Below are 16,601 nucleotides of genomic sequence, written 5' to 3'. Positions count from 1 at the left end.
AATAGAGCATAGCAACACAGGGGTTGTCACTTTTGATCAGACCAGTCGTTCATCTACATCTGGTCTCCTGTCCCTGATGCTCCAGAAGAAGAAATCAGATCTACATGGAAAGACAATTTTACAATAGGATGTAAATATTGAACATCTAGCTAGGAAACTTTTGGACAAGTTGTGGAATAAAGGCGTGATTCTGCTGAAAGCAGATGTTGAAACAGGAGTGCTTTCATTGCTTGCCTTCTGTGTCCAAAAAAAGAAAACAAAACTAACAAGCTTGTAAATGAAGAGCATTTTATACGTATTCTTGCAGCTTTATTTCCTTTTTAAATCACTCTTTCAAAAATCTTCCTGTGATTCTTCTAATTCGTAATAAAATGCATCTTAGAAATAAAATACTTGTGACTTTTATGTAGTTACAGGAGGACTGAGGGACAGGGGACTTGAACTGTAATGCTGAACAGCTGTAAAAGTATGAAATATTTTTCCTTCCTTTGTTCTTGAGAAATCCTTTTTTATTTTTTTACTTAGCTGTAACTTTTATTTTTTTTTTGCCTTTCACACTGTTGAGCAGATGGACTGATCTACAACTTTCATATTATAACTATTTCATCAAATGCATTATGCCAAAGGGTTAATTTTTGGCCTCCTTGTCATGTCTGTAGATGAATACAAGTCAAGCTAGTCATTTCTCCAAGGGGGTGAGAATACTGTCTTATTGAAGCTGACAGACTCAATCAGAGCTGGCTGCTGGCTTCTCAAAGCCCTGGGAGAGGATTAGTCACTACTAACTTCAATTTGACATGGCACCCAAGTGTCACAGCAGCCCCTAGGTGCAGCCATGAGAGTAGAACCGAGGATAGATATATAAAACTTTCTCCTCCCTCCCGTCACCCCTGCCAAGGACATTAACTTAATGTCATATAACTGCTTGTATTGCCTAATAGTGCTGTGCATTTTATATTAAAGGCAAGGATCATAATTTTAATGATGGATTGCCTTTGATAAGAAAGCAGTATATCATTGTCACCAGTGACTGACCCCTAGTGGGTGGGGACTTGCAAAACACCAAAGTTGGTCCCTAGGAGCATTCAAGTTGCATAAATATCTCCTAGAAGACTAAGGCTAAGGTATGAATTTCAGGCTCTCATCCAAATTCCCTAACAACTTGTGCTAAGTCAGAACATGGTCTTGACTTGAGTTCAGTTCTAACTCTGATATGATACAAAACCATGAGAATAATACATTTATCCCCCGTGCCAATGGGAAACTGCTTCTCTCATGCTTTGTTTTTATGTGAAAAAGGCTAAGCAGGCAAGTCTGCGCAGATTTGAGAGAACATGTTTTCTAATATGGATAATTTCAAGAAGACCTATGCTGCTACAGTTAGAAAACCACTGCTGAACAGATGGATTTGTCCATTTGTGACTTTTACTGCAGTCAGTGTCCAGTAAGGGAACACTGCAGTAAAAGCATAGATGCTCCTAGCATCTCTTGCAATTCTGTGTTACCAGCAGTGTAACAGAAAGAGTAGAGGCTGTAAAATAGCTAAGATACTTCCCCAAAGAATAAAATTGTAGCACTCAATCAACATGGTATATCCTAAGCTGTTACAGCAACCTGTCCAGCAAAGCTGAAGCCATCTCTTGGTCTGCTGCTATAAAAGTTAGACAGATGGGTTCCTTTAATTTGGGTAACAAAGACTGTCAAAGATATGCAGCTAGCACTTCATCCTGCCTTGCTAAATCAGACAAAAATCCCAAGATTCTTTCATTGTTTTCTTTTAAAGCGATTTACTATTGGTTTTGAAAATCTGATGGCATCTTATGTTTTATTCTGAAATGGTGACGGACACTAACTAGGAAAATCATTGATTCAACATTAGCTGAACCTGTAAAAGAACCAGTACTCCCCCGTGCAGTCCTATCTCTTTTGAGATTTGATACTAAGAGCCTACAGCTGCTCTAAGGGAAATCCTCACATTCGCTACTTGAGCACAAGGAGAATGAAGTGCACTGGAAGGAGATAAAATTCAATACTACATGCATGTAGAGTCCCTGTGACCTTCTCCAAAGATATTTAACAATTATATCTTTGTTTCCCAGAACTCAGAAGACTGTTTACTTCCAGTGGGAGGGTCAGTTTACCATATTTCTAAAATCCCCTCAAAAAAAACACTCTGCAGGATTCTGTGGCAGAAACTTCCCATAGAACTTGAGGCAAAGAATTTTTTAGGGTTCCTGCTGATAGTACGATACTTACTTATGCCAAGGATACATTACTTTAACTATTTCTTAATTAAGGGTAAAATTTCCTTCTTCATATTCAAAAGATTGTCTCACAGCAGCCGTGCTTAAGTGAAGAATGGAAGGTTTGTTTTACAAATGTTAGTATAGTTCATTGCAAAACTTCCTCCCACGTTTGTCTGATGAGATCTAAGAAAAGTGTAATGAAATGGATGCAATAATGAATGCTTTTACATGAAGCTACATAGCTCACGACCTTAGGTCACAAAAAAGCAGTCAGCTATCACAAATGCCCCAGTGTGAACACTGCTTCTAAACCCTAGTTAATCCATAAATCTCTTTGTGGCTGAAAAAATTATCTCTTGCACCGTCATCTTTTTGCAATCTTTTGATTGCAAAACACTGAGAGACGAGAAGGTGGCTCTGTGTTACTGGTGGTGCTTGAGTTTGACTGCTTGGTGGGATTTACATGTTCCAAACTTGCTTCTGAAATTCATCGCCATATCCGTTGATTTACAATTGTTTCAGGGCTCAAATGAACTAAATAAGGCACTTCTTAAAAGCATAAATGAGGCCAAGAAGATTCACCTGGTCCCGTGCCACCTGCGAGAGAAGTTTGTGCTACGTTTTGCTATTTGTTCCCGCACGGTGGAATCCACCCACATCAAGTTTGCCTGGCAGCACATCTCACAGCTGGCAACTGATCTTCTGAAAACATGGGAGCAGAACCACCACCAGTAGTAACAGCAGTGAAGTAGCAGTGGGGAGGAGGTAATTAACTGGCTTTCTCTGTGTTGCCAAGTTGTATTTTAGGGGCAGGTGGGAAAGTCAGATTACGAAGGAAAAAATAGAAAACCTGTTGTTATATAGCCCAGCTGCAGTAGCAAAACCCTTGCCAGCAAGTTGTGTTGTAATCTTAGTCATTCCTTATCTGTACCGTAGTTTCATCCTGCCTGTTTCCAGGATGCAATTAGCCATGGGGGCTCGAGCTGTCATTCCTTATGAGTTTGTAATCAAGAGCATTTATTGAACCAGGCAATGGAAATGGAAGGGTTTGTGCTCCCTCCATTGTCCCCAATAACCTCTAGCACACCTACTCCTTTCTTCACAGGTGAAACTGTGTTATAACCGATTAATTCAACATTACTATGACTTCAGAAAGAATCCAAGTTGGGGGAAGTTTTGTAACCTGGTTATGACACTGTTCAGGTCCTATCTAAACATGCACGCACAAATGTTGTCATGATTTGGGGCACTATCATGTCATGATACGCTTGCGGCAGTAATTTTGTAAATGAAGTTAGGACTTCAAGACTTCATAACATCGGGGTAGAGTGAGCATTAAATGAATGCTAACCATCCTTGTGGCAAGTTCTATACTTCCTCCTAAAGGGTTTGCTTTTAAAACAGCCATTTTGTCAAATCTCAGCAAATAGGTTATGCTGGCTAGTGGTTTTCACTTTGATCATTCATTATGAGGCCTCTTAAAAGCTCCTTCTTAAGAGTTGTCAAAAGCCATGTGCTACCTGTATTCTATATTTTTAACCAAGTTATTACAAGCAGTGATTACTTGAAAATATTCTGTAAACCATGCTCTGTGAAATAGACTTGTGATTTCTTTTTATGGCTACTGTTCTGCTTACTTCATTGTGTAATAAATCTTTGACAAAATGTGCTAAGAACTGTGATGGCAAAAATGTAACACTTCGTGTCTCAAATTAGCTAACAAACAAGATAACAAATCACAATAAAAATAGAAAATAAGAGAACTAACCCCCAAAATATGCTGTGGTGCCCCCATCAGTGGTTTTCTTCCATTAACAGTGATGCATGGAAAATGAAAATATTGGAAAGCAAACATCAGAGAAAGTCAAATAATGTGTACTTGACACAAACCATTGATATGTCATCCCATAGGCAGGTACGGTAAAGGCAGGTACAGTAAAGAGGTGAAATGAAACTCAGAAGCAATATCTGACTTTAATAAGTACTTCTGCCATTTTGAGAACATAAATTCCAGGCAGTTATTTCTATGTAAATAAGAACAAAATAAATAGCTACTCCAAGAAAAACAATCTCTAGGATTCATTTCTACATTTGCATTTGTTATCTTTTCCTTTTACTGCTCATATAAATTTCTAAAGCACCCTGAACAACTCGCACAATTATTCAGTTTTCTTCCTCCATCCCTTGCAAGTATACTTCCTACATTTGGGAAGTTGCAAGTAGACCAGGAAACATGCACTGGGACAGTTAATTTGGCACACAGTCTGCTCCTACCCACTGTCTTTCCAGGAGGGATTGAAGAAGCTGACTATGGACCGGGTGGATTTTTCTGGTGATTCCTAATCACCTCACTTCTGTGGTGCAAACTGGGGAAGGATTAGTATTAATGTGTGTGCAAGTGGTACCTAAGAGATGTGAATGAATCCTGACACATAGGAAAAACTGACCAAGCTCTGCGTTTCCGGCAGGTCAAGCTAGGCGACTAGAGGAGGCGATGGCGTGCTGCCCTTCTGTAAGGCTAGCCAGAGGCTATGTTATCCACCCAGGTGGAAAAGCTGCCTAATATTTCTTTAATTAATTGATTTCACATGTAACAGACGAAGCAAGGGATGACAAATTAATCTGGCAAAAACAAGCAATATTCGAGCAGGTGACTGAGCCATTCCACAAGACACTATTCTCAGCTACAGTATCAGAAATTTTGATAGCATCATTCTCTTTAGGAGAACTAATATGAAATTAAGCTTTTCTGTAGTAGCACAATGCAATAGATTGGTAGATGGAAGAGAGCGGAAAATGCTGGCAGTTGTTTCCTTTCTCTGTTATTAGTTTTCTTAAAACAACATTATTCGGTCCTCATGACTTGAGAAACAATGTTCATCTATAGCACATATGGTCCACACTGATACAATTTTACAGCTTTTGCATTATGAAAACACTAGAATCTAGGAGCCAGAGAAGAATTACACCTTCTCTATGAGACAGACCAGTGTTTTGTATGTGAAATATATAGGCAGGTCTGTCCAGGAAAAAAGAAGAGATGAGATTCTGATCAAACCTATCGTAGAGTAAATCCAGGATAATTCCACTGAAATGAAATGGACTTGCTTTGGGCTTAAGTGACTATAATTGAAATTAAAATCTAACTAATAAGTATTGGCAAAGAAATGCATAAGGTAAGGCAACACTAGACTGAACATAAGAGGATTTTGGTGGAAATCCTCTCCATGGAAACCAGAGCAGAGTTGGATGATGCACGCCTGTGTGAGCCTCAAACTGCTGTAGAACAGGGATGCGGGCAGGATTGCACATCCAAACCCAGGAGAGGTGAAATGTTCCCAACGGTCCAGAATTAGACATAAGTCCCTCTAGACACTTAGGAGAAAACATTGCCAAAACTGACATTCAATTAAACATTTTTCAGCATATGGGTGTCACTATTACAAGAGGCAGTTGTCCAGATACCAAAACTCCTTTCGGCAAAGAATTTAGTATAAGGGTTAATTTAAAATATTATAAATGCAGTAAAAGTAAAGAAATAGTTCACAGTTCTAGTTCTTCTGAAATTCTGGGATGATATGAAGGCCTTCTTAGTATTCAGTTTCTCATACCCTCTTTTCCCCATGTGATAACTCCTTCGTAGACTATTAATGTTAGGTCATCTGAAAATGAAATCTGGGCTATGTAATCAACTCAAGAACAAAAGCATTGAAAAGAACATTTTGAAAGAAGAACATAACTGCTGTTTCTGTTCTGTAGCTTTGCAACCTATCTGTAAGTGAGAAATGCTGTATTTATGAACAGTTAATATGTGAACCTGGATTTATTGTGCCTTGTGTGAAAAAAACTAATACAGTCTGTGCCAATTAATATTATTTCATGTTAAAAATAATTACAAAATCTCAGAATTGTACTTGAGTAGAATATCAACATCTCATGGGAGACTGCAGCTACTAGAGAAGGAGGGAAAAAAGTAACTTTTCAGTAACCATACGTATTTTTTTTAAACTAGTAGAGTGCTAGTACAATACTTACATTCTTAATAATAATGACAGATTATAAATATATTTTATTACTGATGGTGAAATATTGAAAAGATGTATTTATGAAAGTGTTGTTAATATATTATACTCTGAACTGCATTATCATTATTACATTTCCAATTTTCTCTTGCCTTTACATATAAGATTCTGCTCATGGTTGTTTTATTGTTGTTGTCTCCTGTAAGGACACCATATTTGAAGAGTAGTACTGACATTGCAGTTCCTTACAACAGCAGGCTAAACCTTGAGACATGTAAACTTGAATTGCTCAAAGACAGGAGCAAATGAGAAACAAAACTGAGGACCCTGAAGACTGGAGAAGGGGATGACATTAAATAACCATCCATGGATAATATCTACATAGCGTATGTAGAGTCCGTATGACCTAAATGGAAAAATAATGAGACGTTTAGTGTTTTTCTGTTCTAATTGGTGAGCTGTTGAGTTCCTTTAAAATCTGTATCCAAAGCCTACTAAACAGACATGTAGGTTTTAATTGGCAGCATTAATAAATGGAAACAAAGCTATGACTGTTGTCTGCTTTTGCTCTTAACCAAACTTTTCCCTTTTTATTCATGTCAGATGCATTGTAAGGGGCCCAACTTCCCCACTCAAGCTGGGTCACTCCCCTGATTTTCACCATCAATGACTTTTTCTCAATGTGTTCTTTGAACAAATTACTTTGCAAATGAGAGTTCCTGCAGGAAGTTTCTTCCTCAGCAACACAAGTCTGAAAAATGCCTGGCCATAACCGGGGTCAATGTCGACCCTTTCATAAAGTTCTGCACGGTCATAGAATCGTACAATGGTTTAGGTTGGAAAGGACCTTGAAGATCATCGAGTTCCAACCACCCTGCCATAAATAGGGGCACTTCCCACTAGACCAGGTTGCCCAAGACCACTTCCAGCCTGGCCTTAAACACCTCCAGGGATGGGGCCTCAACAACCTCTCTGAGCAACCTGTTCCAGTGCCTTACCACCCTCAAAGTGAAAATCTTCTTCCTAATGTTTAATCTGAACCTGCCCTGTTCTAGTTTAAAGCATTCCCCCTCATCCTATCGCTACATGCCCTAGCAAAAAATCCTTTCCCAGCTCTCCTGTAGGCCCCCTTTAGGTACTGGAAGGCCACAATAAGATCTCCCAGGAGCCTTCTCGTCTCCAGGCTGAACAGCCCCAACTCTTTCAGCCTCTCCTCATAGGAGAGGTGCTCCAGCCCTCGGATCATCCTCGTGGCTCTCCTCTGGACGCGCTCTAGCAGGTCCATGTCCTTCTTACGTTGGGGACTCCAGAGCTGGATGCAGTACTCCAGGTGGGGTCTCACAAGAGCGGAGGGGCAGAATCACCCCCTTTGACTGCTGGCCACACTTCTTTTGATGCAGCCCAGGATACAGTTGGCCTTCTGGGCTACGTTCACACATTACTGGCTCATGTTGAGTTTCTCATCAATCAGCACCCCCAGGTCCTTCTCCTCAGGGCTGCTCTCCAGCCATTCCCCGCCCAGCCTGTATTTGTGCTTGGGATTGCCCCAAACCAGATGTAGGACCTTGCACTTGGCCTTGTTGAACTGCGTGCAGTTGGCTTGGGCCCACCTCTCCAGCCTGTCCAGGTCCCTCTGGATGGCATCCCTCCCCTCCAGTGTGTCTACCTTGCCAAACAGCTTGGTATCATCGGCAAACTTGCTGAGGGTGCACTCGACCCCACTGTCCACGTTGCCGACAAAGACGTTGAACAGTACAGGCCCCAGTACCAACCCCTGAGGAACACCACTTGTCACTGCTCTCCACTTGGACATTGAGCCATTGACCGCAACTCTTTGAGTGTGACCATCCAGCCAGTTCTTTATCCACCAAGTGGTCCATTTGTCGAATCCATGCCTCTTCAATTTAGAGACCAGGATATCGTGTGGGACAGTGTCAAACGCTTTGCACAAATCCAGGTAGATGACATCAGTTGGTCTTCCCTTGTCCACTGCCACTGTGACCCCTTCGTAGAAGGCCACCAAATTTGTCAGGCATGACTTGCCCTTGGTGAAGCCATGCCGGCTGTCACCAATCACCTCCTTGTTTTCTATGTGCCTCAGCAGAGTTTACAGGAGGATCTGCTGCATGATCTTGCCAGGCACAGAGGTGAGACTGACTGGCCTGTACTTCCCTGGGTCTTCCTTGTTTCCCTTTTTGAAAATAGGTGTTATGTTTCCCCTTTTCCAGTCGGCAGGAACCTCGCCAGACCGCCACGACTTCTCAGATATCATGGCTAGTGGCTTAGCGACTTCATCTGCTAGCTCCCTCAGGTCCTGCAGCTGGATCTGCCACTGGAGCCAGCTGCCCAGCTTCGGCTTTGGTTTGCAGCTCAGGCACCATCAGGCAGGACAAGGCAGTGGCCCGTTTCACTAGCCCTGCCTGGCTGTGGCCAGTGATCCTGAGGGGAGCTTGCGGCTGCAGGTTCCTTTGCTCCCTGCCCCTCTGAAGCCCAAGGAAAACCAGGCAAGCACGCCTTGGGGGGAATTTGATGGCAGCAGCATTACAAATTGTAAACGTTAGCCCAATTTGGTCTTAGATGATAGCTTGCATAGCAGCGCAGACAGTTTAATATGCTGTCTGCACTAATGGTATAACAAGCTTGACATATAACAAAAACCTGACAGTAACTGTAAGAAATGTTTCTCACGGGAAATTAAATGTTCACCCACACAGAAGTGACTATGTTAATACCAGAGGTGTAGCTGCAGCATAGAGTGCTAATTTGCATCTAGGATGGTGTGCGCTAATTTGAACGTGAGTGGATGTGATCCAGCTAGTGACTCCGCAACAAGCTTCAGTTTGTAGGGTACGTCCACCTGGGCCACCATCTTTTGCTCTGTAAGGCATCATGTTATCCACCTCATCCCTCTGCCGGAGAGTCCAGCTGCTGCCGCCCAGACTTTTAGCAGAGCTGTTCCCCGAAAAAAGCCTGCTCAGCAGCTGTGGTTTCCAAGGTTGATAGACAGCATCGGCTCCCGATGCTGCCGTGGTGACTGTGGTGGCCTTGCAGCCTGTCCCAGAACTGGAGGGGTAAAATCAGTGGCCGTGGAGGTCAGGCACCAGCTGGGCTCAAGGTGCAGGTGCCCATTGCTAGTGCCTGAACCACCAGGTTCTTGTGGAACTTACACGGGGCCTAAGGAAAGGTGGGGAGGGACTCTTCATCAGGGAGCGTAGCAGTAGGATGAGGGGTAACAATTTCAAACTGGAAGAAGGTAGATTTAGATTCAATATTAGGAAGAAATTCTTCACTGTGAGGGTGGTGAGATACTGGAACAGGTTGCCCAGGAAAGTTGTGGATGCCCCATCCCTGGAGGTGTTCAAGGCCAGGCTGGATGGTGCTTTGAGCAACCTGGTCTGGTGGGAGGTGTCCCTGCCCATAGCACTGGGGTTGGAACTCGATGACCTTCAACGTCCCTTCCAACCCAAACCATTCCACGGCTCTGTGGCTGTCTCCCGCGGAGCGGGCCCGGCAAGGAGAGCGGTGGCAGAGGAGAGCCCCGGGACTGGGCTGGTCCAGCCTCCTCCGACCTGAAGGGCAGGTGCCTAGAGCGCCTTTGAACGGAGAAGGGAGGAAGGAGCAGCAGCCGACCGAGCCGGTAGCGCAGTTCTGCCGAAACGTGTGCAGGCCCACTGGGCTGCGAGAACCCTTCTGGGCTAACGGAACACCCAGCGACCTCCCCGCCGCCGGCGGGGCGACGTCCGGGTCCGGGTCCGGGTCCGGGTCCGGGTCCGGGTCCGGGTCCGGGTCCGGGTCCGGGTCCGGGTCCGGGTCCGGGTCCGGGTCCCCCACATGGGAAGGGCGGCGGGCCAGCGCCTCCCGCGCGCACCACCTCACCCGCAGCGACCAAAGCAAAACCAACCCCACCTCCCACCGCACGGATCCCACGTTTATTGGAGGGCGCGCTCCTCAGGCGCAGCCAATAGCGAGCGGGAAGGCCCGCGCGCGGGTCTCCCTCGCCCACCCTCACGCTCTGCGTCCCTCCCAGCGCCCCGCTCAGCCCGAGCGGACGACGTCGGCGCAGCGAACCTCCCACTCAACCCGGCCTTCCGCTCTCTGATTGGCTGCGCCTCCCAGAGCCCTGTTATGAGATTGGTGGGTGGAAGTGAGGAGGGGCTTGGGGCAGAGCGGGCGCGGGATCTGCAGAGGCGGCTGGCGGCGGCGGCGGCCGTGGCCGGTGGGTGTGCACGCACGCGCGCGCGGAGTCGGGTCGGGAGAAGCGGCCGCGCAGCGAGACCCCCTCCGCCCCCGCTGTTGTCCTCCTCCGGCGTTCCGGCCGTTGGAGGTGGCTGGCGACCGTTGCGCCCCTTCCCCTCAGGCGCGAGGGCCCTGGCTGCGCTCCCGCGGCTGGGCCCGCACGGGCGGCCCGTCCAGCCCGGCCGATTCCGGGGGTGGGGTGGGGGTGTCCCTTCGCCCTGGTGTGGAGGGACGAAGGCCGCCTGGGAGCCCTCGGGGCTCCTCTCTCGGCTTCCCCGCCCCCGGTGTGGTGATGAGGGGTGGAGCTGTGCGAAGCCGTGCCGGTGAGGGCCCCTGAGCTGAGGGCTCCGGCCCTGCCTTCAGGCCGCTGGACGGTATCGGCCTGCGCGTGCTCCGCGGCAACGGGGAGGACTAAGCCCTGCCTGGGCAGCTGGCGTGCTTCCCTTCTGGTTTTCTTGCCTAGGGGCAAGCAGGATTTCCCGTGTTTTAAGTGGGTATATCTGTTCATGTATGAATGTAATGACATCCAGCTCGTGGCTTGCCAGGCAGTTCCCCTCTGCTGAGGCTGAACACTTGCATGCCAGAAACTCGTTATTGTCAATGGTTCGATAAACACCCAGCCTTAGACGCTTACATGAAAGTATGATGCCCACAACATTTGGGAAGAGTTTGGTCTGTTGAAGAATGACTGTCTGCGTACGCATTTGGCTGTCTCATGGGGAAAAATAGTAAGACTATGAGGACAACTAATAGGAATTCTAATAGAGACAGAATGTGATGCTAGAAGATACTTCAGAAGAAAAATCAAACCGAAATTTTAAACTAGCTACCACTGTTCACTTATGACCCCTCAGAACTGTGAAGAGGTTTACTAAATCTTTACGAAGTGGTGACAAACTTGAGATTTTATATTCTGAATGATGTAAATCTATGGAAATACTTAATGGGAGTTAATGACTGCTACTAAACTTTTTCTGAACTTTTAGGTAAGATGTTTTTGATTCAATAGTGACAAAAAAGTTATGTGCACAGTGACAGTTATTTAGTATGTTTAAAAGTTGTTTAGAGAAAAGAAGTAAAAGGCTGCAACCTTCCATCTCCTGTTCACCTGCTCAGTTGCAGATGGATTATGCTGGGAATTTGCATCTTAATTGGTAGGCTCAAGTTACACTTCTCACAGTGCAAAAGTTGACGGTAATTTTTCAGAGGAAGTTTTATTTTTGTGTTGTTTTTTTTTTTTTTAATTGGCTTCCCATGTAAAGTCACTGAACTTGCAGGTTAAAGATACTTTGACTTTCCTGAACAACTCTACAAGGTTGGACTGAAGCAAAAAAAATCCAAACCAAAATAGTTTATCTGCTTATTGTTTATCATGTGCGTAACCCCTCCTGCCATAATCATACTGTGCTCTCTCTTGTCTTACACTGATGCAAGACTTCTTGAAAGTAAATAGTGGACACTTCCCCCGCCGCCCCCCCCCCCCCGGATTCCCTCAGCTCTGTCTCCCCAGTCTTGTATGTACATTACACCTGTACCTTAATCTGCACTCTTACATAGTCTGTAGCTGATTCAGAAGAGGATTGCAAGTTGACTTGTACTCTGTTGGAAGGGGAGCAGAGTATATGGACCTCCACTTCAACAGTTTTTGTTTTAACTATATTCTGGCTGGAACATCCAGGTACATATTGAAGTTAAAAATAGAGAAATTGGAAATTGAGGCATTTTGGTCATGTTCTATATTAGACGTATGTCCCTTATAGACAGATTGGATAATAATAGTATAGCTGGAATTACTGTATATTAAGAGTCTTCTGCAAACCCTGTTGAGGCAGTGGTAGGTTTCTTGTAAATTTGCTTGTGCCTGTGTTTCTTCTGAAATCATGAATTCTTGACATTACCAGAAATATCTCTGCACATGATGCACTGCAGAGAAAGACTGCTTTGAAAATACATTGTGAACATGAGCATATCTTTTCAAGTCTAGCAAAATGCTCCTTCCTAGCCAAATGTCATCTTTCCTATTTCTTTAAATAAAAAATTGCTGAAGGAATTTAAATTCTGCTTTCGAAAACTGAGAAACAAGCATTGGTTTAAGCACACAAGAGCTTTGTTTCTCTGAAGTGTAAAATGGGTACATTTTAGTACGTTCTAAATGGAATAAATAGTTTTGAATATTTGCTTTGAATCTGTAAATATTTCTTAATTTGAAAGTTTACTGCATTCAGGATTATTCATTCCAAAATTTCATAATTCTGACAGTGATGTATAATCTGTCTTTCTCTGCACTGTGCCGTATTCTGTCAAATAAGAGTGAAAGCACTGGTGATTTCATTTAACAAGGCCAATTTTTGTTTAGCCATCTGTTACCATTCTTTGCAGTCTACTTACCTCCCCAGGAGACCTCTGGTTAGAAGCAAACTCTTTTTTTTTTTTTTCTTTTTTTTTTTCTTCTTTTCTTTCTTTGACAAGGAAGAAAAGAGAACCTCAGTCTAAATGGCTTTACACCACAAAACCGGTTGCTTTTTGAAAGTGTTAAAGTGTCCAGACTGGCTAAGTAGCTTACAAGATCTATTTCTCTCAATTAAAATAAGGTATGTTTTCATGTATATGTCTTTAGGAAAGGGGGAAAGCAGCCCAAGCAAATAGCTGTGAAATGCATTTTGTAACAGCAGGTATTTTATGTATTTTTCAGTGTCAGTGATGGAAGCCCCCACCCACAGTACCGTGCACTTGAGCGACTGGCAGAAAAGTTACTTTGCTATTACCTCTGGCACCTGCACACCCGGACAGAAGGCAGATGAATACCGTGCCAAAATCCTGCGTATTCAGTATGCATGGGCAAACTCCGAGATCTCTCAGGTCTGTGCTGCCAGCCTGTTTAAAAAATACGCAGAGAAATACTCTGCAATTATTGACTCTGACAACATAGAGACTGGCTTGAATAACTATGCTGAAAACATTTTGACTTTGGCAAAGTGTCAGCAAAATGACAGTGACAAGTGGCAATCTGCCTTGACAACAGATAATGTATTTGAATTAAAGTGTGTGCAAGAGAGGATGCGGGCTGGCAAAAATTTCCAAAGCTCTCAGATGGCATCAACAGATGCCTACGTACTGGCTGATAAAGGGGTCAGTGCCTCTGCCACTCCAGGTCTTCCTATCCTCAGTATTTTCAACAATGCCAGAGAGACTGAGCTCTGTGCTGGCTCAGCAAAATGTGCAAGTCAGGGAGCAGATCTTGAGTATCCCTCATCTTCAAAGTCTCTTCAAATCAGTGTGCCTCCTGTGACCAAAACTTCAGATACACTTCCTGCCTCTTCAGCCTCCTTAAATGAACAGGTTCATACAGGTTTCCAGGCAACTCCGCTATTTGGAAGTAAAGAAGCAACAAGTAGTAGTTGTCTGAAAATGTCAGGTAACTGTCGTGATGGAAAAAAATTGTCTTTTTCCGATCAGTCAGCTGTACCTTCGTGGTCCGCAAGTTCTGGAAAAAGAAAAGTATTTTATGGTCTGGCTGATGAAGGCAGCACGGTGATTCCTAGCCTTGCTCCATGCCAGGCTTCCGTTAGTACAGAAGCCAGTAGTTTTTCAGGGACTAGAAACAGAAATGAAGAGAGCAGTGTTCCTGGTTTTAGAACTGCAAAAGAACAGCTGTGGGTGGATCAGCAAAAGAAATCTCAAAACCTACCCCAGCGTGCACCAGTCTCGTCATATGGAAGTGTAAAAAAGTCACTGGGTGCAGGCAGATCTCGGGGTCCATTTGGCAAGTTTGTTCCTCCAGTTCCAAAACAAGATGGAAATGAAAACGGAGGAGCACAGTGCAAACCTCATGCAAGAGGACCAACAGATACATCGCTGCCTGTAGATGAACGACTGAAAAACATAGAACCAAAAATGGTTGAACTCATTATGCATGAGATCATGGACCACGGGCCTCCTGTCAACTGGGATGACATTGCCGGAGTTGAGTTCGCTAAAGCTACCATAAAAGAAATAGTAGTCTGGCCTATGCTGAGGCCAGACATCTTCACTGGGTTACGTGGTCCTCCTAAAGGAATTCTTCTCTTTGGCCCCCCTGGCACTGGCAAGACTCTTATAGGCAAGTGCATCGCATGCCAGTCCGGAGCGACTTTTTTTAGCATCAGTGCCTCTTCTCTGACTTCCAAATGGGTAGGCGAGGGGGAAAAGATGGTCCGTGCGCTGTTCACTGTGGCACGATGTCAACAGCCAGCAGTGATTTTCATCGATGAAATTGATTCTCTGTTGTCTCAGCGTGGAGATGGGGAGCATGAGTCATCGAGAAGAATAAAAACTGAATTTCTGGTCCAGTTAGATGGGGCAACAACCTCTTCTGAAGATCGTATTCTTGTGGTTGGCGCAACAAATCGACCCCAAGAAATTGATGAAGCTGCCCGAAGGAGACTAGTGAAGAGATTGTACATTCCTCTTCCAGAAGCCTCAGCTAGGAAGCAGATTGTTACTCGTCTAATGTCAAAGGAGCACTGCTCTCTAAATGAAGAGGAAATTGAACTCATAGTTAAGAAATCGAATGGGTTTTCTGGGGCAGACATGACACAGCTCTGTCGAGAAGCTTCTCTGGGCCCTATCCGCAGTCTTCAGTCCATGGACATTGCAACCATCATGCCAGACCAAGTACGGCCTATTGCTTTTCTGGACTTTGAGAGTGCCTTCAGAACCGTGCGGCCCAGCATCTCCTCAAAGGACCTGGAGCTGTATGAAACCTGGAACCAGACATTTGGCTGCGGTAGATAATTGCATCCTAACTGTTTCACTGAAACATTTCTTTAGCACTGTCACGTATTAAACCCATGATAGTTTAGGGTGTCTGGACTTCTTTTTTGTGTCTGTCTTTGAAATAAATCTTCTTATGTTATGCAGGCAGATGTCTAGGTCCTGGCCTGAGGTTTAGTCCACTGAAAAGATGGTGAGAAACTGCTGGCCACCATATGAGAAATTGCTGAACACAAGTAACAGAGTGAGAAGCTGACCAAAATTACAGATGGCTGCTGCGAAAGGTTGGCGAGTTTCACTGATGTTTAAGGGGAAGATGGTCAACCCTCACATATAATCGAAGGGAGTACTGGGGGGAATCTTGCAAGGCCTACAGTGCTGTGTCAGTAACACCAGGCTGAGGGGACCCAGGTAATGTTACCAGAAACAGCAACTTTGAGTACAGATGTAGCAAATCTGGGACTGATGGGGGAAAAGTAGTTAGTTAGGGGCGTGTTGTTTGGGAGGGGACAGAGCAGAGGAAGGAAAGAGTCAAAGTGGATGTGGGAGGATTAGAAGGCTGCATAAAGGGATGGTCTCATGTAAGCAGTGCTCTTGTCTGACGGCCCTGAGCCACATCACTGAAGTCTATCCCAGCTTCTTATTAAATCCTTTTTCTGATGATTTTCTGCTTGACCTTGCTTTCTGTGCTCCGTCTGCGTTATCTGGAAGTTTGGGCACCTGCAACTGGAGAAGAGGCCATGGGTCATAGGGGCTGTAGGATCTGAGGGCCAGCCATGGGCTGCCCAATGTGTTTAGGGCCAGGTGCTGTAGGGATCCCAATGTGCGTGCAAACTTCACCAACAAAGCTCACTAGCAAACTTCAAACTGGACTAGCTGGCAAGTAGGAGGAAACCAGCACCTGGGAAGAACCCAGTTGTAAGCCAGTGGCAGGGTAAGGGGGCTCAGGGTCTGGGTGTGGATTTTAGATGAACTGAAATCCCATGGCGATGTTTGAAGGCTCTGTCAGTATGGTGTCCTTGTAAAGCTGGAGAGTGCGGGGACCCGCCTGTCTTACTGGCGAGCTTCAGTCCTGTTCGGCTGGTGATGAGGGATAAGATGGAGCAGTGGTGTTGGATTTATGTGAGTGTGTTTGCTCTGTGTGTGTGTGCTAGTAAAGGCACTGCTCGCTCTGTGTCTTTGTCTCTGTGTGTGTGTACATCTCAGCCTCACTCCTGGCTGGACCTGCAAGCAAAAGCAGTGGCAGCTGCATCAATCAAACTAAGATGGGAGAAGCCACTGGTGATTTTGGTTGTTGCTAAGCAGTCAAGGCCTTTTCTGCTTCTCACACCACCCTGCCAGTGAG

General features: G+C 44.9%; 2 protein-coding genes across 2 annotated transcripts in view; both read left to right on the top strand.

Moving 5' to 3' along the window:
- DDC (dopa decarboxylase) overlaps positions 1-2,981 on the top strand; it is a gene marked incomplete at both ends in the record, with an annotated part of 56,119 nt that extends 53,138 nt beyond the window's left edge. The window contains one exon of the mRNA XM_082499570.1: positions 2,769-2,981. Within this exon, the coding sequence (XP_082355696.1) occupies positions 2,769-2,981 (213 nt within the window). The remainder of the gene's footprint in view (positions 1-2,768) is intronic.
- A 10,223-nt stretch (positions 2,982-13,204) lies between these two features.
- Positions 13,205-15,277, top strand: FIGNL1 (fidgetin like 1; the record flags this gene model as incomplete). The annotated part of the gene is made up of 1 exon (XM_082499205.1): positions 13,205-15,277. The coding sequence occupies one exon, from the start codon at positions 13,205-13,207 to the stop codon at positions 15,275-15,277; it is 2,073 nt and encodes a 690-aa protein (XP_082355331.1).
- Between the last annotated feature and the right edge of the window lie 1,324 nt (positions 15,278-16,601).

The sequence above is a fragment of the Vanellus vanellus genome (assembly GCF_965231255.1).
Source record: "Vanellus vanellus genome assembly, chromosome: 2".
NCBI classification, from domain to species: Eukaryota; Metazoa; Chordata; class Aves; order Charadriiformes; family Charadriidae; genus Vanellus; species Vanellus vanellus.
The sequence above is the reverse complement of the archived record's forward strand: the minus strand, read 5'-3'. Positions and strand labels throughout refer to the sequence as shown.